The sequence below is a fragment of the Podarcis muralis genome, chromosome 9 (genome assembly GCF_964188315.1).
Source record: "Podarcis muralis chromosome 9, rPodMur119.hap1.1, whole genome shotgun sequence".
In the NCBI taxonomy this organism is placed as follows: domain Eukaryota; kingdom Metazoa; phylum Chordata; class Lepidosauria; order Squamata; family Lacertidae; genus Podarcis; species Podarcis muralis.
The window spans coordinates 45,314,505-45,338,675 of NC_135663.1; the positions used below are offsets into that span (position 1 = coordinate 45,314,505).

Sequence of the window (24,171 nt, forward strand, 5' to 3'; positions counted from 1 at the left end):
CTGGTTGGTTAATTAATCCTACTTGGAACAAATTGCAATTCAGACACCATGGGGAACTCTGGTTAGTTCTAAACTGAAATCTTTACATATTTTCCTCATGCATGCAAAAAAGTGAGGGAGACTCCATAGCTTAGTAGTAAAATACAGTGGTACCACTGTACATACTTTGCTTTGCAGAAGGTCTGTGGTTCATTCTCCGCCATCTTGGACTTGGGAAATTTGCCTGTTTGAAAACCCTGGGAAGCTGCTGGCAGTTAGTGCCGGCAATATGGAATTTAGGGAAGCTTTTTCTGTAATGTTAAATCATAGTTCAGTATTATATCTGTACCAGGCCTTGGTCTGATTTGCGAATTATAATTTCCACCTCCCAGAGTCTAAATAGATGTATAATTCACTGGGGAGATTTGGGGTTGCTGTTGTTCAGCCTTGGAAAGAGCGTTTCAGTTCCCTTTCTTAATGTGTTCTAGACAATAGGTTTCTGTCACTACAACCCTGTGGCAAGCTTAACCAAAACCACAACTGCTGAATCTCTCCATGCTTTGCAGCTATAAAAACACATCATTTACCTGTGAGCATTCCTGGGCAAATGTATCATTACCCAATCAATTCCCTTGTGTGCTACAAGTAAAGGGAAGTGGTTTGCTCAAACCCCACCAGCCTGGCTATGATTGAGGAAAAATGGAGTTTCCACCCCTCTTGCTTTTCCTAATTGCCTTTTGTTCTACCTGATGACTTTTACAAACCCTGTTTTTCTTGCTGACAACAGTATTTCTGCTTTGCAGTGGTTTTATTTTACCAGGGAACAGTCTTGTGCAGGGCTGCAGGCACTTCTCAGAATCGAACACTGGACAAAGGGAATTAATTTGTTCTCTGCACTAGGGGAAATGTATATGTTGCTCACTTAGTTACGTGGGTTGCTTTATTTCAAGATCTCCCAAGATGGTTTGCAGTGTGGTGTGGGGACACTATTTCAGACATTTGCACAATACATGGGATATATTGTGTCAGTTACCTGATGTTGTTGGATACGCTAAGAAGGAGTCACCCACACAATAACCTGAAATGAAGAAGACAAGCAGTGAAGCAAGACAGTCCTGATTCAGTACTTGGAATGTGATTTCTCAGACCTGCTCAAGTCAATACACGCAAACCTTTGTGCTAGGAGCTTCCAGGGGTGAAGCAAGTTTCCCTGCAGAAGCATGAGCAATTGTTAGAGGAAGTGTGAGCCGCTCCAACCCCAGTCCCCTATCTTTCTGCATGACCCAAGAGGTCAGATTCCACCTCATTTTGGTATTCCAGTACCTGTGGGCTTCACCATTTGTGCTAATTGATCGTGTTTGTCTGGTGTGAGGGGAGTGATTTTTTCCTGAATGTTTGGCAGAAACCAAGCTAAGAGTCAAGAGTTCTTTGTCCTGCAGCGAGGGCTAGGACAAGTACTGTGCAGAGGTTTTGCTGCGTAAACCTGCTTGGCATGGGGTTGGGCTGGATGACCCTCGGGTTCCCTTCCAACTCTACAATGCTGTGAGTCAATGGTTACATAGGAAATCCACAGGTTAAAAGGTGCAGCAGGTACATCAGATGTATAGTTAGATGGCTAAGGGCAAACTATATTGATCCGACAAGCAATATGCCTCTCTCACTTTCCTTTTGAAGAGCGAGGTGGACACAGCTGATAGCATTGCAAGCAGCCAGTGCCTTGGGACTTGGTGTGCAAACAGACACTCCCTCGAATGAGTTGGGTCTGTGAGGCTTGTTCATGCTGCTGGTGGTGTCTCCATGTCCTTGGAGATGGAGATGGACTCTGTGCCAGTTAAGCATCCAATTTCACTCTGTCACCTTCTGCAAAGGTGGAAGCTCTTCACTGCGCCAGGCCCACTTTGCAGCAGGAGGTATCTGACTCAGGGTGTCACCATGGTGGAACACTCCTCTGCCAGCCTGCTTAGTCCCTCCCCTGATCCCGCTCTCCATTCCCTAGACTCCTCCCCCCCCCAAGGTCAGAGGTTTCTGGAGTTGCCTTTTTCGCTTTCCCCATCCTCCTACCACCCTCCCATGGGCACCGATCTCCAAATCCCTTAGCTCTGCCCATTCTTCCTCAGAATCCAACCATCTCTTCCATGATGTATCTCCATGGGATTCATGACAGTAGCCTTACAACCTTGCATTCTGTGCTTTCTTTTTTTTTTTTTTTACTGGATACACAAAATTGCTCCTTTTTGAATTAATGTAGAAGATCTGCAGCCATCCATAGTCTTGCAGTTGCTGAAACGGGTTGGAATCCCCAGTTCACCCATAAGTATGTATCAAAGGGAATCCTGGCTAAATGATGTTTAGGGATAACGAGACTGCTTAAGAGGCTTCTGCTGGGAATGTAAAGCTCAATATGTTTGATCCCTTGTCTATTGGTACGCCCATCCCATTCTCCACAATTGCATCCTTTTTTTTCTGAACAAGAACTTTACATTTGCAGGGGCAGGGGAGTGCCTGACCCAAAGAAATATGCTAGAACAGAATTTTAGAATCTGTGTTGTCTAGAACAGAGATGGGACACTAGTAGCCCTCCAAGCCTCTGTTGGAGTCCAGCTCCTTTAATCCCTGACAACTGGCCATGCAGACTGGGGAACTGATGGGAGTTGAAGCCCATCATAATCTGGAGAGCCACAGTTGCCCCATTCTTGCTGGGGAGAAAGAGAGGGTTGCACAGGTCTCAGACCCTTCTTTTGCTGGCCATTTGGTAGCACACAAGTGTTGAGAAAGTAGAGAATTGCAAGGGGCTAGACTAGATGGCTCTCAGGGTCCCTTCCCACTCTACAGTTCTATGGTTCTATGATCCTCCTTGGGATGTCTAGGCAACATGGCTGTGTGTGTGACCTGCACAAAAAGCAGAAATATCTTTTGCAACTGACAAGGGGCCATTCGAAATTATTCTGCCTTTCTGTCACATCTGAGAAGTATAGCAGAATTATGGATCTGTTGGCAAGCATATATGAGGTATTCCTAGAGATAGCAAGATGCAGCAGCCCTGTCAAGATGTACTGTAGATACTTTTTCCATTCATTCACTTGAAGCAGTTCACGAGGGAAGCAGATCATGCTGCTAAATACTGACAAGTATACTTTAGGTCAGCCAGGAGTCGAAACAACCAATTTCCTTTTAAGTATAAAGCGTACTAAACAAGCTAATTTCTCCCCTCTTCTGGTAGAGTTCATGCTAATTTCAAATCCCAAATTAAATTGTTACCAAAAGAGTAGATTTAAGAATATCCCAGCCTTAGTATTTCTGTTACCAGGTTCCAAAGAACTAAATATCTCCTATAGGATTATAGCAGCTGACATAGCTAACATATGAAGTATTTCCTGGACGGCATACAAACACAGATGATGTTCAATCATTTCTTGTTTAACAGAAAATTCCTATCTGAACTAAAAAAAAAAGAACCTGCTTTTGTGATGAGCCACTCCCCAAAATACTATGGGGAGAGCTAAAGGATGGGGCATGCAGTGGGGATTCAAATTGCTGAATTGTGCCTTGATGTGTCCCTTTATAGTCTGTATTGTGGTTATATGATGCAGCCTTCCCTAGGCCAGCGCCCTGCAAATGCTTTGGACTATGACTTCCATCACCCTGTACAGCAGCACTTGGAATACCCATAAATGCTAAATCTTAAGACCGTGGGTGGCTTTGGATAATGACATTAACAATTATAGTGCCTGGATATAGCTGTAGTAGAAAAAGATCTGTGGACTGGGTGATAAAATACATTGCTTTTTCGTTTGGGTTAAAAAAAACCCAGACATTCATGCAGTATGTCATTGAATAAAATGTTGTCAAAGATACCTCACAATGTACAGCCCAAAAAAGGGGAGGGGACAGTAAGTCTGCAACTTGCATGCTTTTAACTTGCATGCATTCAGCTTTACCCAAAAAATTAAAAGGGGGTGAGAAAGGTGTAGGGTTCTGGGGGAAATGACTTTGCCAATCCCACTCACTATTGAACCCAATGGGTTTTGACTATACGCAGTTTTGGCTTTAGGTGCAATCCCTGGAACATAGACCCTGTGTGAGTTGTGGGCCTGCTACATTCCATGTTTGTTACCCTCCCTATGACCTTTACTACCTACAAAGATGAGAATTGTTCAGAAAATCATCCACATTCACTCATACAACTGAAACAGGGTCTGCATACCAAAATGTAGCTCTTCATCAGTTTCTGTAGTCCACTGGCGCTTGTCCTCATTCCTGTTACAGGTGGCTCACCTAGTACAAGCTAGCCATTGAGCACTTTTTTTCTGCACACGGGAGTGACAGCAATGCGCAACCTGAAAGGACTTTTCATAAATGGTTCACACCTTTTAAAAACTTGTTTAAAAACCTTATCATACTTCGTCATTAAAGGAGATGCTCTCCTGGTCACCACGATTGTGCTTGTTGCCATTGTGTGTGTGAGAGAGAGAGAATGCCCTTGGGTGTTACCAGCTTTCCTCCCAGCCTTGGAGCTGCAGTGGTGAGTGGGGATTATTCCAGCAGTTGTGTGGCACTGTTGGCTCCAAGAGGCGCATAGCAGCCTCCTCCTGAAATGTACTAATTGGATTTTGCACAATTCTGCTTTCCTCTACTACCTAAGTCACAATTCTGCTTCCCTCTACTACCTAAAAAGTCTGTGCACCTTCCCAGCCCCATTTCAGTGATGAAACCTCCCATTGCCTTGCCACCTGATACCAGGAGCCCGTGAGTTTCACACATAAGAGTAATGGTGGTGTCTTCCTTATCTACTGTCTTGGAAAATACCCCAAAATGCAACCTGAGTTAAAAGGTGATGTGTTTTGTGATCATTTGGTGGGATCACTTTGAAGCTGTTCTGTGAACAAGCCCATGCTCTTGAGCCATTAAAAAGTATTTAAGATCAATTGGTCTAGAAGTTAGCATGCATGGCTATGACCACACTCCACAATGTGGCTTTCCCCGCCCTGCCAAATCTTGGGAATAAGATGTATTCTCATTCTTAGCAATAAATAATGGATATGTTGAGAAAGTTAAATTAGGAAGGCAGTAAGAGATCCTGTGATATGAAGGTGAATTTTGCCCCTAGTCTGTCCCTCTATGTCCCCTTTTCCCTATATCAGTGTTTCCCAACCTTGGGCCTCCAGCTGTTTTTGGACTACAACTCCCATCATCCCTAGCTAGCAAGACCAGTGGTCAGGGATGATGGGAATTGTAGTTCAAAAACAGCTGGAGGCCCAAGATTGGGAAACACTGCCCTATATGTTACTCCTCTAGAAGTTAAGCCCTGTTTCCTAATTACTGCCCAAAACCTCATCCAAGTTCTGCAAAACAAGCATTTCATGGTCATTGACAGAAAGCAAATTAAGCAAAAGCATCCTTAATTTGCCTGGTTTTGAATAGCACCTTCCAGCTGGAGAACCTTGGCTTTCTTAAAGCAGCATTCTAAGCTCACGGAGAACCTGTGTAGTAGCACCTGGCCGGGGGGAACCTGTCCAGTGGATTAACAAAAGAGTCTCCTTCGGCTTTCACTTTTTACAATGTTTTTAATTGATGATCTTGCCCAGCTACAATTTTATCTACCAGTTGAATTCACTGTGTCTGCTGTTGTTGGTTGGTGTTGTTTTTAAATAATAGTGGCAGTTGTTGTTCCAAAGAAGAGTGGGTTAGGTGCCTAGGCTGGGCTGAAGCAATAAGAGAGGGACAAGTTGGCTCCTGCCATGGTAGCAAGGAGCCAGTTGAGTGTCTTTCCCACGGTGGCATCCATCTGTTGTTTTCCGGTGTAGCTCAGCAACTCTTTCCATATATCCCCCTTGCTATAGCTCTTCCCAGACAATTCTCCATCGTTCTTGTTTTGTCAACCTCAGTTTGGGCAGCAAATTAAGAAGCAACCATTAACTGTGCGGGAGGAGGCATAACCTTGAACTCTCTATAAAACATTGACCTTCTGGTTATGTGTGTTAACCATTGTGCCCAGAATGGATTAGACCCAGTTGCCTCCTGTCAGATTTCCCCCACAGGAGAAAGGTCTTCTTCTTTTTTTTGCCCTTCTGAGGTTTATGATGAGCAATTGTGACAGTTGCACTTCTCTTGAGATGTCACCAGTCACTAAATTGGAACCACTGGTTGCCTTGGCTAGGAATGGACTCAACTTCATCACAGATCACACCAACTGGTCAATAAATTGTTTGCTTATCTGATCCATATTGCCATACATATCCCGTCTTCCATTAGTCTGTTTTTGATAAGGCCTTTTCCCTCCTGAGCCTGATTTACGAAGTGGGGGGTGGCTTATAAGCCCGGTGCCCATCGCAGACGCTGTCCTCGATACTTGAAGCAGCATCGCGCAAGACCTTTTGGACGAGTGACAAAAGGATCCCTGATATACCTGGCTTTGGTTCATGGTGAGGATCTTGTAACCCACCTGCCACTGGGGTAGATATGGGTCTTTGACATGCTCCAGCCCGGTCATAATTAGCGGACTCCCTGTGAGTGTAGCTTGGGGTAGTGGAATGTGACTCACGGACAGCTTCCCTGTTTTTTTCCACTAAGTGTTGCTGTATCATCTTCAATGCCATGCCGAAAATGTCTTTTGCATGCAAATCCAGGGACCATGGCTTTTCTGAACAGCTATCAGGGGATGCCGGAGTTGAAACCTTACGGTCAGCAGTAGAGGGCTGGCGCATGCCACTACATTCCAGTTTATCCTTGATCTCCTGACGTGCTTTTTGAACAACCAGGGAGCAGAGTTTATTGACATATGAAGGTTCATCTGAGCTTCCCCTTGGACCAGGGGTAGTAGGGATCAGTTTGTCGGATGAGATGGTGTAGGGCTGAGTTTTACGAGAACCACTTGCAGGTTTCAGTGCGTGCTGAAATCCAATTGCGTATTTCTGAAGGTCGTTGCTCAGCCAGCTCACAACATTGAGTTCCTCAGAGGAGCCTTGCTTGAAAAGGCAGACAGCACCTTCCGTATTATTAGGGTTGTTTCGCTCGTTGTCTTTTATTACAATAACTTCTTTATCCTCCAAACTCGCCAAGTCAAGATGATTGTATCCTCCTCCTCTCTGACATTTGTCCTTCATATTTAAGCTGGATACATCAACAAAACAGATCATTTTGCGATCCTGGTCTTTCTGTCCTTCAGGGCAGTAGTGGTTTACTTTGCATACGGCTGCCTGACTGCGCAACCAGTCGATTTCATGTGCCATATCTGTTGTTTTAGGGTGGAGCTGTCCCCAGGGCCATAGAGCGGTGGTGATGGTGTTTTAGTTGAGCAGCTTTGATCCTGCCAGACTCAAGGTGTTGCCTCCTCTCTTAGCTTCCCATGCTCTTCTAGTGGCAGATGGGATTTTCACTTGTGTGGACAATTGGTTTCTATAACAACAGTGACATCATAAAGCATCAGTATCACCAAGCAACCAGTGGTGTACTTAGGCAGTGCTTTAATAAGAGTTTGCGAAAGAAAAGGCAGAATCTCTCCTGGCACACAAATATTAGACTGCTTTTTAGGGATTATTTTATGTAGCCCACATTGGATCCAGGGGGTCATTTTATCTTTGAGGGTCATAAGTCTGAAATATACTTGAAGATTGCCTAGCTCAGCCCCTGCCCTAAGTTTGTCTGGCAGAAAAACTGTTAAAATCTAAAAATGGTGGTGGGTAGTTGGGATGCTTGTCAGTTTAAAAAGAAAGATTGCATTTTTAATTGTGGATTAATTAATCTGGAATAACTGCCACCTATGTTTCTTGAACTAGGAGCTGAGATATTTATAAGGAGAGAAAGTTGAGTAGTATGGCTTAACTGGTACTGTGTTTAGCCTTTTGGGGCATTCTGAATAATCAACCTGCAAGGAGGAAAGTGTGTTCACAAATGCACTAGGTCCTTTCTGCCATTCCTGTAACCATTGCCCTCCCCATGTTCCCCAGTGACTGTCTACAGCTAGTAAGTCCCCTGTACTTGTGGAGGCTGTGGTGCCTTTTGAAACGCTAGAAAATAAGAGTTTCAAAACACCTGAGAGCCTCTTCAAACACAGGAGTCTTCCCCATTGCAGACAGTCACTAAACATGTGTAGTGCAGCAGTATGAAGGATGGAAGTTTGTGTATGCTGTCTCCTCCTTGCATGTTTCCTTAAGCCCTGTTCAGAATGCCTGAAGAAGACTTTTGTTACCAAAGTAGACTATATTCCCCATCTGCTCATTGAAGGAGTTTAGAGCCAGTATGGTGTAGCGGTTAGAATGTTTGGCTAGGACTTGGGAGACCAGGGTTCAAAACCCTTCTCAGCCAGTGAAACTCACTGAGCCATTCACACACTCACAGCCCTAACCTTTTTCACAGGGTTGTTGTGAGGCTGTGGTCTAAACCACTGAGCCTCTTGCGCTTGCTGAATGGAAGGTTGGCAGTTCGAATCCCCACAACAGAGTGAGCTCCTGTTGCTGTGTCCCAGCTTCTGCCAACCTAGCAATTCGAAAGCATACCAATGCAAGTAGATAAATTGGTACCACCGTGGCAGGAAAGTAAACAGTGTTTCCGTGCACTCCGGCACTCGTCACAGTGTCCCGTTGTGACAGAAGTTGTCCTGGCCACATTACCCGGAAAGCTGTCTGTGGACAAACACCAGCTTCTTCAGCCTTAAGCGAGATGAGTGCTGCACCCCATAATCACCTTTGAAACTTGCTGAAGAAGGCTGCTGGGTTTGAGGTCTTCTTTTTGTGATCTTGAATGTTTCCTAAAGGACATGGAATCCATTGCCTTTAGACATTTTGTGTTATAGGGAAGATGTTATTAAGTGCAGTTTCTTCCATTGCAGTTCTTCAGTAGTAGAAAAATGTCTGTACTTAATTCTTCTCTCCTGTCCCAACTGTTGAAGGAGCCATGAGCTGTGTTGGCATTTGTTTAATTTGATAAAAGTTTTGAATTTAGGCATTAGCTGAGTTTTGTCTTTGACTTATTGAGCATTTTCTTTTCTTTAGCCATCCTTGGCTATCTTAATGGGTGCATGTTTTTGAAAAAAAATATTATAGTAATATGAAAAATGCTTCCTGTAAATGGAAGAATTGCTGAGAGACATCGCACGTTCTCACCAAGTACTAGTCTTATCACTGCTTCTGGTTTCCTCGGGACAAACTTTAGCTTGAGGCCTATTTGGCAGATAACAAAATAAAATTGGGAAATGCCGGGTTTCATGTTGATAAGGCAGGAAAGTTGGTAAAAGCAGAAATAGATGAGTATATCCTAAAACAGGCTTCCGTTAATACAGTTGGAATGTCTTTTTGTCTTTCCTAAAAATAAGTTTCCTTTTCAGAACATACTTGATGAACTCTGTCGTATGGCTACAGTCCAGCACAGGACAGGGCAAGCTTGGAAACATTGAAATCAGGGAGCTTGGCTCTGTGTTAGAGCCTATGTCACTTGCAAAGGCCTGAGTGAGGTGGCAGCCTGAGGCAACTGAATTTTGGTGTCATGAAAGGGCAGCAAATTGTTGGTTGATGAATTATTGTTTTATTCCAACAGGCTTTTGGGAACTCACTGGTTTGTTGGCTTGTTTGCTTGTTTGTTTTACAAGTGAAGTCTTTCTGTGCTGTCATGCTGAGCATTAGAATGTTTCCAGGGCCATTAGAAGCATGTCATAATAATTCATTCTATAGGTTCTGTGGATAAATTCACCATAAAGTAATCTCTGATCTGCCACCAAATTCACTTTTGGGCAGAAGTGCTTCATCAATATGAATGAGTCTTGATTTTTATTTTTAAAAATCTCTAGAATGAAGGCAGCAGAACTTTTCTAAAAGAAGAAAGTTGAGTCAACTTCAGTCATTATTCTGCATCAAAATGCATAGTGGTACAAGTTATTCTGGATGTTTCACTGGAATAAAGATGAACAAACGTGTACAGGATACCAAGGACAGACTTTTCCAGAACGCAGCACATTGCATTCTTTGAATCACTCACTCTTCTGGGAGAGTGATAGCAAAACTGCATTCTTGTAGGCCTTGCCAAATGTGAATTCTGGAAGTTGTGCAACATGACTTATCTTGCAGCATTAATCATGCAAGTGGTCTCTTTAGCTAAGCCTCAGCAAAGTGCCAGCCTAGAATGATTTTGTATATTCAAAGCTTGCCTTGTGTACAGTTGATGGCTACTGGTATGCATGAATGAGTCAACATAATGCACTGGTGTTCCACGATTTGAAGGAATATGCACAGTAAATACAGAGACATTGTATTGACAGATTGTGGTGCAGGTTGCTGTTTCCCTTTCCAAGGAAGAGGTTTGTGAAGAGCCCTTTCTCCACTGTTTTGATTTACAGCATGCTTCTTCCCCCAAACAGAAGCCTCCAGCTTGAATTGTGCGCTGCTCTTTTCCTCCCCAGCTTCTTGTAACTCTGGCGTGCTTATGTTTTTCAGGCCTCTGTCGAGCAGTTTTTTCTACAGCTCAGGCCACATGGTCAACGCAGATAACTCAAAATAGAACCACCCTCAAACCAGGACTGCAATGCGTTGCTTATGGCTGGTTGCCTTGACTCTGCTGCCTTTCCTGTGCTGTTATCCCCTCTGCCTCATTTGACAGTTAATGTCAGGTTAACGGGGCTGTTCTGCATTATGCACGTGCAGGAATTGCGTGACTCCCATTCCTTAGCCCTTCCGCATACTCCAGATGTGAAGAATCATCTCAGTGGTCTTTACATAGGCCGGGGACAGGCATATCTCCTGCCCCCTCTCCTTGGTTTGAATTCCTTTGCTGTCTCATTTAACTGTGGTTTAGCATTACAACTATGCTAACTGCAGCCGCATCTGGGCATCACATTCACATATTATTGGCTTGCAAAGCCCAAACAATCATTTCTTCTTAGGCTTGAACCAATGTCAGCGTGGTGTGCGAGGGGTGGACAAACTAGGATATCAAGCAATGGTTTGAAGCTGGTTGTGCCACCTGATTTACGTGTAGGTTCAGAGTTCATTGGCAAACCACAGGTGTCAGGGATGGGCAGGAGCCAAGGAGTGGAGGGATGTATAGGCAGAGGAAGCAGGTTCAGTGGAAGATGATCCAAGGGAAGGGACCAGTGACTGGTGGGGTGCTGTGCTCCTCGTGAGTCACCTGCCAGTGGTGGAATTGGGGAGACAGGAGGAAGAGACCAGGCAGCCAGAGACAGGGGAGATGGAGACAGGAGAAGAACTGCAGAACGCCTTGGATCCCAGAGAGCAAACTCCCTGGTGAAGCCAAACCAGCTCAGTTTGACTGTATCTTCAAAGAACATAGCAGGCAGCAAGGCAAGTCCCCCCCCCCCCCCCGCTGCATTTCAGCAACTGTCTCATCGCAAAGAGGTTTGCATCTGTCACATGTGGCCAGTGGAGCCAAAAAGGTTTCCCACCTTAGAGGGTTGTCTTGGGGTCACTATGACCCTTGGCCCCCCCTAAGGACACAGTTGGCTCACACCACAGGCCATATTTGCAGTATTCAGTCTGCAGAATTTCCAGCTACGTACAGTTTTGCTACATTGCAAATCAAAGCCTGAGAAACTTCCATGTTTGGGCTCAGCAGCTTTGTGCCAAACCCAGCTACCAGTGCAGATTCTTCTGGTGAGTGGTAGATAAACGTTGCTATTCAGTCGGTTGATAATCTGCAACACTTATTAGAGGCGGAATACTCACAACTTCTACTGCTCAATGTAGCAGGCCTAAAGGAAGCAAGCATTTTCAGTTTCCTTCCATTAAAGACAAGCCTTGCACAACTGGTTTCATAAATCAACTGTGTGACATCCTTGTAATCCAATGAAAGTGCTTTAGAAGGGAAAGGACAAAAAAAAAAATATTCTTAATTCTACTTAATTACAGTACCACTGTCAGCCAGCCAAGCAGATTTGATGACACATAAATCCCAACTGATATAAACAGGAGCCGTGCTGGAGCTTGTCATTTCATTTTAGTCCCGTGGCTTGTGCCCCACTTGTAAATTGTAAATTACTTCCAGTGGGTCCTCCCTGAAGAATTTTTCTACTGTAAGAGAGGATGTTACTCTTAAGGAATGGCTCAGATGTTGCTTCACTCCTGACTCCCATTAATCCGAAGCAACACTGCCAGGGTGGCACCATCACCCAGGGCGATGGGAATTGTAGTCCAGTTACAGCTGCAGGACCATAGGCTCCCCATCCCTGTCTGATGTTGGGGATATAGAAACTGCCTTATAGCATGTCACGCCACTGGCCCATCTAGCTTAGTATTGTCTACAAAAGGGGTGGGAGACCATCTTGGTAAGGCAGGCTGGATCCCAAAGTGGTGGCACTGTGGTCTAAGCCACTGAGCCTCCTGGGCTTGCCAAATTGAAGGTTGTGGTTTGAATCCCCACGATGGGGTGAGCTCCTATTTCTCTGTCCCAGCTCCTGCCAACCTAGCAGTTTGAAAGCACGCCAGTGCAGGTAGATAAACAGGTACCACTGCGGTGGGAAGGTAAACGGTGTTTCCATGCGCTGCTCTGCTGTGTTCCGTTATGCCAGAAGCGGTTTTAGTCATGCTGGCCACATGACCCAGAAATGCTGTCTGTGGACAAACGCCAGCTCCCTCGGCCTGAAAGCAAGATGAGCACCACAACCCCATAAGTCGCCTTTGACTGGACTTAACTGCCCAGGGGTAATTTACCTTTTTTACCCATCCACAGATCTCTGTTTTTGACAGTTGGGTGGATGTCAGGTGGAGCTGTGCCCACCAGAAGCCAGCAAGACTTGCATTCGGTGCTGCATTTAAACATCTTAACGTAGGCCATGCTGTCAAGGAACACTTGGGGTCACACTCTTAAGCTTGCAACAGGGGTCAGTGCCACTCGGGAGCTCTGATTGGGATCTGCTGAGTGGAACCAATCCAAGCTGGGCTTCTGTATTCACCACCAAATTTAAACAGCCACAGTGTGACCTGCACCTAATGACAAGTGAGTGACAGGAGGGCGGGGCTAGACAAAATGGCTGCATAGGCCAAATTGGCAGGTCTAGGACCTCCATCCCTCTTCTACACTAACTGGCAGGGCCTCCCCATAGTACAGTCAGGGAGTCTTTCCTCACCCTGAGTGGAAATGCCAGAGCTCTACCACTGAGCTACAGCCCTTTTCCTCGCCGTTAATTGTGACAGACCCAACCTCGCCCTAACTGCATGTTTGGAAGCCTTTGTATTTACGTAACATTTGCCATGTGTGTGGGAAGAATATTCTCTTCAGTCAGCTACTTAGATGACTACTGCTTTTGCGCATCTGCTAGGCTACAATAGTCAAGACCACATAATATATGAGACTTCACTTGCAGGGCAATATCCAGGCCAAGATTTTAAAGTTGTCAGCTATGATATAAATATTTATAGGGCAGATATACTAAAAGAGAAAAAGGTGTGCAAACATAATAATATTAAAAAGAACAGCATCTGGAACATTTAGGACTATTTGTGGCTTTCTAGCTGTGATAGACAGCATGTAAACAAGACGGATGAATCTTCCAATAAAGACCACACAAGGATAAAACTGATATTTGCTTGGATTGAGGTTTCACTGAGAATGTAGCATTGCTACAGTAGAGCAGCTGTAGCCCTTTGAGTGCATGGGTGTGATCTTGCATACAATACTTGCTAAAATAGTTTGCGTGCATTATGTGGCACAGTGGCTGGCCGCTGTCCCATGCACAAATATTTAGAAGTTCCACAATAAACACACACACACACACACACACACACACACCAGACTCTGTAGTTCCCATGGCTTCTTCCTTTCACTCAAATCCAACAATAACCTCCTACCCCATCCTGCCTGAAACTGTTGTTTAAGCCGTTCGTGTTCTTATTGTAAACCAAGCTCTTATTCTTCAAGGCTCCTTTTGGGAGGGAGAACCCTATTTTAAAGCTTAGGTGAAGTAAAGCAGCCCAGGTGGTGGTGTAGTCCTACTTGTTCCACCCTTGCTGTGAGCCTGGGGCAGGTTACACAGGGAGCAGATGTTCACCAAATGTGCCAACTTCAAGGGAGATAGGAAATCTTCTCTTGTTTAAGCCCTGGAGAGTCCAGTATGGATGTGTGGGAAATAATTCAATACAAGTTAGAGAAGAGTTTGGGGTGGGCTTTTTTCCCCCCACAGCCTTGTGTTTAAGCTCTTGCATGGTTGCTAGAGGTGGAAAGGAACTGCATCCAGGGAAGGGAGTGCATTGTGGGAGGTGGGGTGGAGCATTCCTTGCCCCCTCCATCAGCCCATGTTTCTATGCTGTTCAAGGCCCTTTCCTGTACCTGCAACATGGAAATATAGCAGGGCGAGTGGAGGAGGTACTGAGTCCATCAGCCCCTTTTATGACTTAGAAGCGGACTAATCATTGGTTGGTTTGCAGGTTAGGCTTCTGTGAACTTTGTAAGCATGAGTAGGATTGGACTGTAAGGCCAGCTCTGTTCCGTGGGACCAACTCCCAAGTCAGTGCGCATAGGATTGCAGCCGTATATAAAGAGCTGATGATGTTGCTGCATTCTGTCATGTGTTTCATTGTTTTGTGATAGCAATATTATTTTTGGCATTCACAATGAATTTTTGCAGGGTAGTAAATCTTTTTTTCATCATAAGGAAGCTGAGAACAATATTTCCTGGAATGAGATTATTGTCTCAGCTAATCTGGTACATAGGTGTGTTTGTTTGTTTATTGTGCATTTATATTTAAGCATTCCTTAGTTTTGGTTTGTATCGTTTGTACTGCTAACTTAGAGGGGGGGGGGCATTATTTAAAAGCTCTGGTTCACACGCAGATAAGGGTGTGGTACAGCTGTAATGGTTATGAGAGGGGAAATTGTCTGTATCTTCCTCCATGTCCACTTCCATTTGCAGATTCTCTCTGTTTCTGCCATTGCTGCCAGGTCTTCACTATGGTTAAAGCATCTATGCTCACCTTAACCATGGTTATCACTAAGCAAGGTACCTTTCCATCAGGATTTGGAAAAAAACAGCTTCAAATCCTTGTAACAGTGGTAATTCTGTCTAGCTTGGTGCAGGTGCAGCCTATAATCAAGAAAGGAGGCAAAGAATTTACACATGGCAGGGTATAAGCTGGGATTCCCATGCCCCACTTCTCATCTGCTAACAGGGAATGTAGGTCAAGAATGTTTATCCGCATAGGACCAAACTGGCATTTCTCTTTTTGTTGTTGGCATTGTTCACAACACAACACAAAATTAAATTTGTTTTCTCCTGTTTTTAAATACAGGGACCCTCTAAGGCTTCAGCAGCTGCAAAACCAAATCCGACTGGAAAAAGAATCTGCCCAGTGGTGCCCTCAGCAGCAAGCTGGTTTCCATCAGACTCTGCCCTTGTCTCCAACTTTCCCCCCTCCACCTTCATTCCAAGAACTCGAGTCAAGTCACTCTGCCACTTCTCCTGGGCAAATGAGCGTTCTGAACTCCCATTCTGCTCCCGCCATGCAGTCATCCGGCTCCTTCAACTATGCCCGTCCTAAGCAGTTCATTGCTGCACAGAACATCAGCCCTGCTTCCAGCTACGTGACTCCTTCCTCCGGATCTTCAACATCAAGCCTTCCATCTCCCATGTCTCCAACAGCTTCTCAGAAACAATTTGGTAGAACATCTGCTCCCTCTTTCTCTCAGCCATTTGCTCCGGAAGGGGAGTACCCATGGTCTCCTTCTCCGCCGCCTCCACCTCCACCAGTTTTCAGTCCAACATCATCTTTTCCAGCCGCCGATTTCTTTCCACTGCCGCCACCTCCGCCACCTCCTCTCCCGACTTCTGTCCCTTCACCCTCTGGTAGCCTTTCTCCAACATCAAGGTTTTCAAACTCCGGCCAGTCCCCAGCCGCCTTCCTCAGCTCCATGCTGCCATCCCAGCCACCTCCCATCTCTGTCAACGCACTAGGACTTCCAAAAGGCGTCACACCACCGTAAGTATCAATGTTTGATGGACTTCTCAAAACAATGATTTATTAGTCTTGGTTTTACTTGTAGTGCTTTGCTTTTTGTAGGCACCTCCATGACTGTCTCCATAGTTAACGTATTATTCCAGTAGGATATCTCTCAGAGCACATTTGTATGGCAGGTATCTCAGCCATGATGCATGGTCTTCCACCAGCATTCATTCCCCCCCGCCTTTCTTACATGCACATGGTTGTTGGATGCTGCTCTTATATCTATAGCCAACTACCTTTCCACCTCAGCCCAGAATAGGAAGCTGCATTTGAAGGGCAGTCAAGAGTAGTAGTCGATCCACAGAGTCCTCATTGCCCACCAGTCGCTGGCTTCAAAATAATTTCCAGACTTCACCTAGACTTTCCTTTCCCTTGGTCCACCCTCCTGAGATGACTAAAGTTATTGTTTTACTCTGGGTCCCTGTCCTTGGCAACATTACAACTTCTCATTTTTGGCACTTCCCTTCTAAGAAGGTAGGTATGTGTGTCTATGTCCAAACATGCAATATGTGAAACAGCCGGGAAGGGATGGCGCTGGGCACCATTCTGAGCCAACCAGCAGAGCAATAACTGGCCAGATACATATTTGGAAGGCCTGTGATTGCCAGTATACCATATTTTTTGCTCTATAAGACTCACTTTTTCCCTCCTAAAAAGTAAGGGGAGATGTGTGTGTGTGTTATAGAGTGAATGCAGGCTGCGCAGCTATCCCAGAAGCCAGAACAGCAAGAGGTATTGCTGCTTTCACTGCGCAGCGATCCCTCTTGCTGTTCTGGCCTCTGAGATTCAGAATATTTTATTTCTTGTTTTCCTCCTCCAAAAACTAGGTGCGTCTTGTGGTCTGGTGCGTCTTATAGGGCAAAAAATACGGTAATCTCTTATTTCTACTCATATTGCTTAAAAAGGTAGTGGTAAAGTACCCCTGACAGTTAAGTCCAGTCGTTAACGACTCTGGGGTTGTGGCGCTCATCTCGTTTTACTGGCCGAGGATGCTGACATTTGTCCACAGACAGTTTTTCCGGATCATGTGGCCAGCATAACTAAGCCGCTTCTGGCGAAACCAGAGCAACGCACAGAAACGCCATTTACCTTCCCGCCAGAGCAGTACCTATTTATCTACTTGCACTTTGACGTGCTTTCGAACTGCTGGGTTGTCAGGAGCAGGGACCGAACAACAGGAGCTCACCCCGTCACAGGGATTGGAACCACTAGGCTCTGTGGTTTAGACCACAGTGCCACCCCCGTCCCTGCTTTTATTACTTAGGATTCTGCTAATTGTGGCCATTGGGATTTTGAACTCTTATACTGGGGTAGAGCCTTGATCCCAGCATCTCCCCCTTCCCCGCCCTGACAATAATCAGCACTGGATACTTCGCAGGAAGCTTAACCAGGAAAGATAATTTTAGATTATTTTGAACCACTGCAGAGATAAAGAGCCGCATTGGCCTCCTTTGACACCACATTCCTTTATGGCCTTGGTCAGACCTTCCCTTTCAGCCTTGCCCATTATCTTTAGGTCTTCTCCCACACAGTGCCTTTTCGCACCTAACGTCGTTCAGCTGTGGCCTGTTGTTTAAAAGGTCAAAAGCTCATTTGGTTTCAGCTCCCCTCCTCCTTACTTCCCGGTGGCTGTTTCTACCTGGCACAAAGTCTAAGGAGTTAATAGCAAACATGTCCTTCACATTTGGGGGGGAAAGTTGAGGAAATAATGGATGAAAACTCACTATAGCTAAATAGAAGAATGGAATCAACTTGAAGCCAAAGGAGACATCGTGATTTCCCATGAAACCAAAGTTTTATAGAGCTCTCAATCAAGGCTCAGTAACATTTGTTCCCGAACATGTGGCATGGGAACATGAGCAATAAATATCACATAAACATTTCAACCCGAAGGAGCTTCATTTTTGTGAATTAGAGGCCTCTGTAGATTGTGGATTTGGCAGCATTGCCGGAACCATCATTGTTCAAGTGAACATCTTCCAGTTGGACAGTTTTAAAGTGCTGGATTGCCAGCATATAGGTTTAGGCATTCCAGAATCTTGTGTTTTTAAAAACACACACAACCAAAACCTATGTTTCTAAAGGTTTGTTTACTGCATGCAGAAAACATTTAGAAATAGCAACTTGGATACATAATAAAAACCAGTTAAACAATTGCTTAACTTGAGAAATACGTGCAAAATTGAAGAGTATGCAAGAAGGCCTGGAAATAGAATGCACCGCCAATGAGTGGGCTGTGGCAATCCCTGGCAAAATTCCTGGAGCCCAGCCAGCCCTCTTCCTGTCCACAGAGATCTGTGAATTTGCTTCATAGACATAGTTTTTCCTACCCTCCTCTGAAACTCGCTCCGGGCTTTGGGTAGAATAGTTTAAAGAGAGTGGTGTGTCCTGCTGGTCAGCTGATTTGTGGGATGTTGCTCCCTTTTTAATGAACTAGAATTTGGGTTGTCCCTTCCATTTCAGGCTGCTATGCTCCTTGTCCACAACCTTAGCTGTTGCTGTCCCTTCCTTCTGTCTACAAGTGGTTATCACATACAGCAGAGATTGCTGCTTCCTATCTATGCTGTGGGTCTGGTTGCTTTGAATCAGAAGATTCTGAGTGCATTTTTCAGTTGCATCAAAACCAAATTGCAGGCCTTAATGCCTATTTTTCCTCTCTCTGATTGACTATGTTCATTACAGCCACCAGGTACATACATAGCTGGATCGATTTCCTAGTCCTCTTCAGATCATGTAGCCATGTAGCAGAATCCCAAACTGGTTCTGTTTCGTTCCTTTCTGTTCATATGAAAGTGCAGTTTAATTGTATCTCCAAAGGCAAATCCAAATTCTCTCTCTGTTTACATTTGTGGAGTCGCATGGTTGAGCCTGAAAGCACAGCTGGCTCATAAGGAGTCTCTGCAAATATACAGTACATAACCACTAGAAAGAGAATGTAGAGTTAGTCATCAGTCCATGGCTAGACTGGAATCCCTTGCAACGTCAGAGGGCAGGAGAGGGCATTTTCAGCTTGTGAGTATCTCAGCTTGAAAGAGGGATAGAAGCAGGATTTGTGCAAGATTGGTTGTTCACATTCTTTGGTGCAACTCTGAATGTTCACAGAGAATTCTTCTGTGTGCATAACTCCCAGCAGTAATGGCTCTGAGTAGGAACAGCCAGCCCCAAACATAATAAAAGCCTTTAAAATGTAAAAGAAAACATTGCTTTGGAATGGGCATTGTTTACGCATTCCAAAATTACCATTAGATTTCTTTTCTTTTCTTGCTGATGTTAAATTTAATTGCTGTTTCCATGTTCTTCAAAGCAGTCAATCAAATATGAAAGATCTATGAGAATTGAGAGGATTAAGGAATGTTATGTGGTGGGGGGGGGGAGAGGTTGCATTTATTTGAGTGGAAGCAGCTGGTTGTCTCATCCAAATGTGCTTTTTTGAATTTGATTTTGCTTCGGTAACTACCAAGTCACCCAGTGTCCACTGGTTTTTATCATTTCCTTTCATTGATCAAGGATGCTCATAAGCAATGTCAAAGGAAGACAATACATCATGCTGCTAAGCAATTCATTAAGCAGCATACCCCACCTTCTAAGTGAAGCTGGCTGGTCTGCTGTGAGAAAGACTTCTGCCATAAATGTGTGCATGCACATGATGTCACAGATAATGGCTTCAGTTGACTAATGCAGTCTTTTGTGCACAAGCCCTTTGCCCGCTGTAGTAGAAGTGCCCAGCACACTAACTCAAAAGCTACAATATCACATATATATTGGGTTGCAGCCAACGTCTTGATTATAAGCAGCAGTGTGAGCTCTTGATCTCTTCCTTTCCCCGGATTTTTTTGGCGGAGGGTTGTGGGGGAGTCCTGACGCACATTGCCTTCAGGAACAGCAGTTTGGGCTCCAACAACTTTTTCTTCTTCGTGCTCCTCCTTATCTATTGCAAACAAAACCAAAACACGGACTCTTTTTAAGGTTTGGGGTTGTTGTTTTTTATTATACCAAAGCAGAATACATTGGTGGGTGTAGCAGTAGTACTCACACTCTTGAAGGAAGCGAGGCATTAAGGACATTGTTGTTCTCAGTCCCATTTGGCACCTTAATAAATCCTGTTGGGAAAGAGAACCTGAAGACAGGACAAAAGCCTGGCTGGAACACAGGTTTTAGCCAGAATACTCTGAAGTTACTGCTTCACAAGAAAACACGGGTGATTCCCCATAGTTGCACTTGTCCCAACTTTTATCAAATATCTCTGAGAAACTTCATAATGGCTCACCCAGCCCCCACCATGTTATTTTGTAGACAGATACTATGAAGAGCAATGTAAGTGTTACCCACAGTTATGTTCAGTATGTGCATAACATAAATTGATTTTATTAAATTTGCCCAGAGTTATGAAGGACACAAGCAGTTCTTTGTCCAGATGCGCCAAGTCTCATTCATAATTTGAATGGAGTGCTGTGGGTTACTCCTCAATAAGCATTGGCTAGTAATTTGGCTTAATGGGAAGCTGGGGGTGCCAACTTTAATAAAATATGGGGGGGGCAGGGTAAGCCCCACCTCACATAATTGACCACATGATGTGGCATGCACACATCATTTGAATGGCAATGCCCATCAACCTTGGAGGGGCCCGACCCCCTCAAATATTTTTGGGGGGAGCTGAAGGGACCTTGTCCCCTAGGAGTTGGCTCCTATGATGGGAAAGAAGGCACTCTCCAGGTTGGTACAGTAGCCAAAAGGACTGACCTCTTCTACCTTGACAAATGGTTGCATCTGGAAGGGTTTGTTTCCCATATGCTTTTTATCTACTTCTATTTCGAAGTGATTGCTGCAGTAAAAACATTTTTCTAATGACAAGTGACCTGCTGTCAGTCTCAACTAAACAAAGCTACAAAGCATATGTCATACTCTATTGTGAGAGAGGGAAGGGTGCCCTGGCTTATGTACTCAGGGTCTTTTGGTAGGGCACAAGCCAACCCTTTGCTGCTTTTGGCTTACTGACCTGGCTAGAGGCCTCTGCACTTGCCATTTTTGAAGGGGGCCTCAGGGGTGATTGAAGCTAATGCAAGTTTACTTTTTAATGGGAATTTTGTTTTATTTTTGGTAAGTTTTGGATAATATCCAATAGCTGAAAAACATAGTTGGTTTTATTTTCCCTTAACTTGTATATTTATTTTATATATTTATTAAAAAAATATGTTGCTTTTTGGTTCAGATAAAAAGGGCTCAGGCGGTGGTATTGAGGCTCTTTTTTAGATACCAAAGAACACAAGTTCCATTTATGAGAAATTCAGGAAAAGGCTTTAAACAAATAAATTACAATAGATTTTGCTTAATATGGGGTTATGTGTATGGATTAAAAGAAAAAAAATTATGAACATTAATATCAGTGTAACACTCTTATTCCCAAAAGATCCTTAAGAGTATATTGTAGCTTATAATTCTCTTAATTTCATTAATAATTATCCAGAATGGTTGCAGAGTGGAATACAATAATCACTTGTGGTTATGTTCCCTTTCAGCTAAGGGAAAGTTGTCTTTCCAGCAGTGAAGATCAGTATCTTTATGGTTCTGATCTTATTTGGAGTCATATACCAGCAGCATGTTCTTTTTAAATTTGGATTTGGCAGATGCAGCATAATGTCATTGGTCTTGTTTGCACGTCACATTAAGCCAAACAGTGCAAGTCTGTTGGTACACAGTCAGAAGAAAATTATAGCTGCTTTGCTCCTTCTTGGCTCCTGCTGTTGCTACACTGCCAATAGCTGAGCCATGGTTTGGCTTAGCATTATGTGTGAACCCAAGCTTGTGTTTGGACTCCCCACAAACAGACCACAAGCAGTAAGCCAAAGACAAACCTTGGTTTGTTTGGAGTTCATAAGTAATGCAAAGCCAAACCATGGCTTAGCTCTCAATAGCGCGGCAGAAAGAGGAGTGAAGTGGCCATGATTTTGTAACTGTATCCAAGCACACTTGCTCATTCAGGCTTACCCAAATTGGCTAAGTGTTATGCATAAACCAGGCGGTTTGTGTGCTAATTTTGAATTCATTGTTTCCAGTGAATATTTTTGTATCTCCCACATTTTGTACAGATTTGGGGGGGAAATGTTTCGATAGACAAAGTAATTATTATTATTATTATTATTATTATTATTATTATTATTATTATTATTAGTAATAATAATAATAATAATAATAATAATAATTATTATTATTATTATTATTATTAATTTATTTATTCAATCATTCATTCATTCATACCCCACCCATCTGTCTGGGCTTCCCCAGCTACTCTGGGCAGCTCCCAACAGAATATTAAAAACACGATAAAACATCAAACATTAAAAACTTCCCTAAACAGGGTTGCCCTCAGATGTATTCCAAAAGTCAGATAGTTGTTTTTATTTCCTTGACATCTGATGGGAGGGCGTTCCACAGGGCAGGCATCACTACCGAGAAAGCCATCTGCCTGGTTCTGTAGGTCTTGCTAAGAAACAGATTAATAAGAACCTCCCTGCTCTGCCACCCCACCCCAAATTCTTACATGAACATATAAATTACATGTGCTCTGCCCATTTATTTGTAATTTTGTAAGTAGGATTTTATATATTGTTTGTGGTACGTTCAAGCAAATTACAGATACTGAGCCTACATGGAGTTTGAAATATTGCTATTCTAACTGATTCGAAGCTTTCTCCTTATCAACACACACACATTGTGTGCGTGTGTGTAAATCTTCAAGGAGAAGTTTCACTTATTCATTCTAGAAAGAAATGAGTAATACCAGCTAGTTGCCAACAGTGGGGCTGGCATTGTTGGGGACCTGCCAAGGATCATACTACTAAAGGGGTCCCACTGTCAACCTCTTCCTGGTCCTGGTGGTCCTCCTTGCTGTCACTGCTTGTTTATCTGACCAGAGTGAGGTGATAGGTGTAATTGCTTGCCTTGGTCTCTCCCTCTGGATGGTTTTATTGATTTGGAGAACAAGTCAACAGGGAGTGGGAAGAGGAGCAAGATGGTGATAGTGCAGGAAACAATAATAGGTATAAAAGGAGAATTTGTGGATGCCAAGATCCAAGTTTGGGGCAACTGCTCTCTCTGTGTATAGCACCCACAGTTATTTATGTTTTCTTTGCAGTGGATTTCCAAAGAAAACAGGCAGAACTGCTAGGATTGCATCTGATGAAGAAATTCAGGGCACAAAAGATGCTGTTATTCAGGACCTGGAAAGAAAGCTTCGCTTCAAAGAAGACTTACTGAACAATGGCCAACCAGTACGTAGCAGCAAGATCTTTATTGACAAAAATCAGTAGCACCACATATTCGGTTTGTAGACACTTACAGTCGTACCTTGGATCCCGAACGCCTTGCGAGTCAAACATTTCGGCTCCCGAACGCTGCAAACTCGGAAGTGAGTTTTCCGGTTTGCAAACGTTCTTTGGAACCCGAACGTCCCGACACGAGTTCCTGCAGCCAATCGGAAGCTGCACCTTGGTTTCCAAATGTTTTGGAAATCGAACAAACTTCTGGAACGGATTCTGTTTGACTTCCAAGGTACCACTGTATTTTGGTTTTAATGTGTAGAATACAGCACATGGAAAGGGGGAAAGCGCAATTGTAAACTGGCAAAATAGACCTTCAAGTAAAGCAGACACTGCATAAGAAGAGAAATAATAGATGTGTAGTCTTACAATGGGTTGGAATGAGAGGTTCCCTTCCTCTGACAGGAGAGTCTTACTCCAATGAAAATAGCTTTTGAAGCCAACTTACTCTAAAACTTGTTGCTCAGATTAACGGCATGTAAAACTACAGAAGATAGGCTTCCTTTACGTACTTTATAAAAGAGCATTTGCATAGGGGCTGTAAGGGTAAAATGTCCCTCCAGTTTTTGTTCAGGGGGGAAATGTGCCCTAGGGCATGGGCGAGTCTCAGAACTGACTCCTGAAATGAAGTTGCTGTTTGCTGTGTTGCCCATCTGCTTACCAGTAACTGATGCTAATTTCTCCTTCTCTTTCCTTTTGTTTAGAAGTTAACCTATGAGGAGAAGATGGCTCGTCGACTGCTAGGTGCTGACAGCGCTGCAACCGTATTTAATATTCAAGAGCCGGAAGAAGAATTGGCAGGACAGGTGCGGCTACGTAGCTTTGCACTTGCACAGTAAAAAGAGCCAGTTTATTTCTCTTGGTTCTCTCTGTGCCTGCTTGTTTGAGGGCTGATTGAAAGCATTGCTTTTTTGCAGTAAAGGGAATCATGCCTGACT

The 24,171-nt window shown here is 44.0% G+C and overlaps 2 protein-coding genes across 6 annotated transcripts in view; one reads left to right on the plus strand and one right to left on the minus strand.

The window, feature by feature from the left end:
* Positions 1-24,171, plus strand: part of PALLD (palladin, cytoskeletal associated protein) — a 212,872-nt gene that overhangs the window by 157,889 nt on the left and 30,812 nt on the right. For all 5 annotated transcript variants that reach the window (XM_028744022.2, XM_028744023.2, XM_028744024.2 and 2 more), the window contains 3 exons: positions 15,207-15,893; positions 23,050-23,185; positions 23,938-24,039. In XM_028744022.2, the coding sequence (XP_028599855.2) occupies positions 15,207-15,893; positions 23,050-23,185; positions 23,938-24,039 (925 nt within the window). The remainder of the gene's footprint in view (positions 1-15,206; positions 15,894-23,049; positions 23,186-23,937; positions 24,040-24,171) is intronic.
* On the minus strand, positions 5,566-7,307 carry LOC114604161 (A-kinase anchor protein 4-like). The gene has a single exon (XM_028744030.2). It carries the CDS (start codon positions 7,206-7,208, stop codon positions 6,270-6,272), a length of 939 nt encoding a protein of 312 aa, XP_028599863.1. The 5' UTR covers positions 7,209-7,307; the 3' UTR covers positions 5,566-6,269.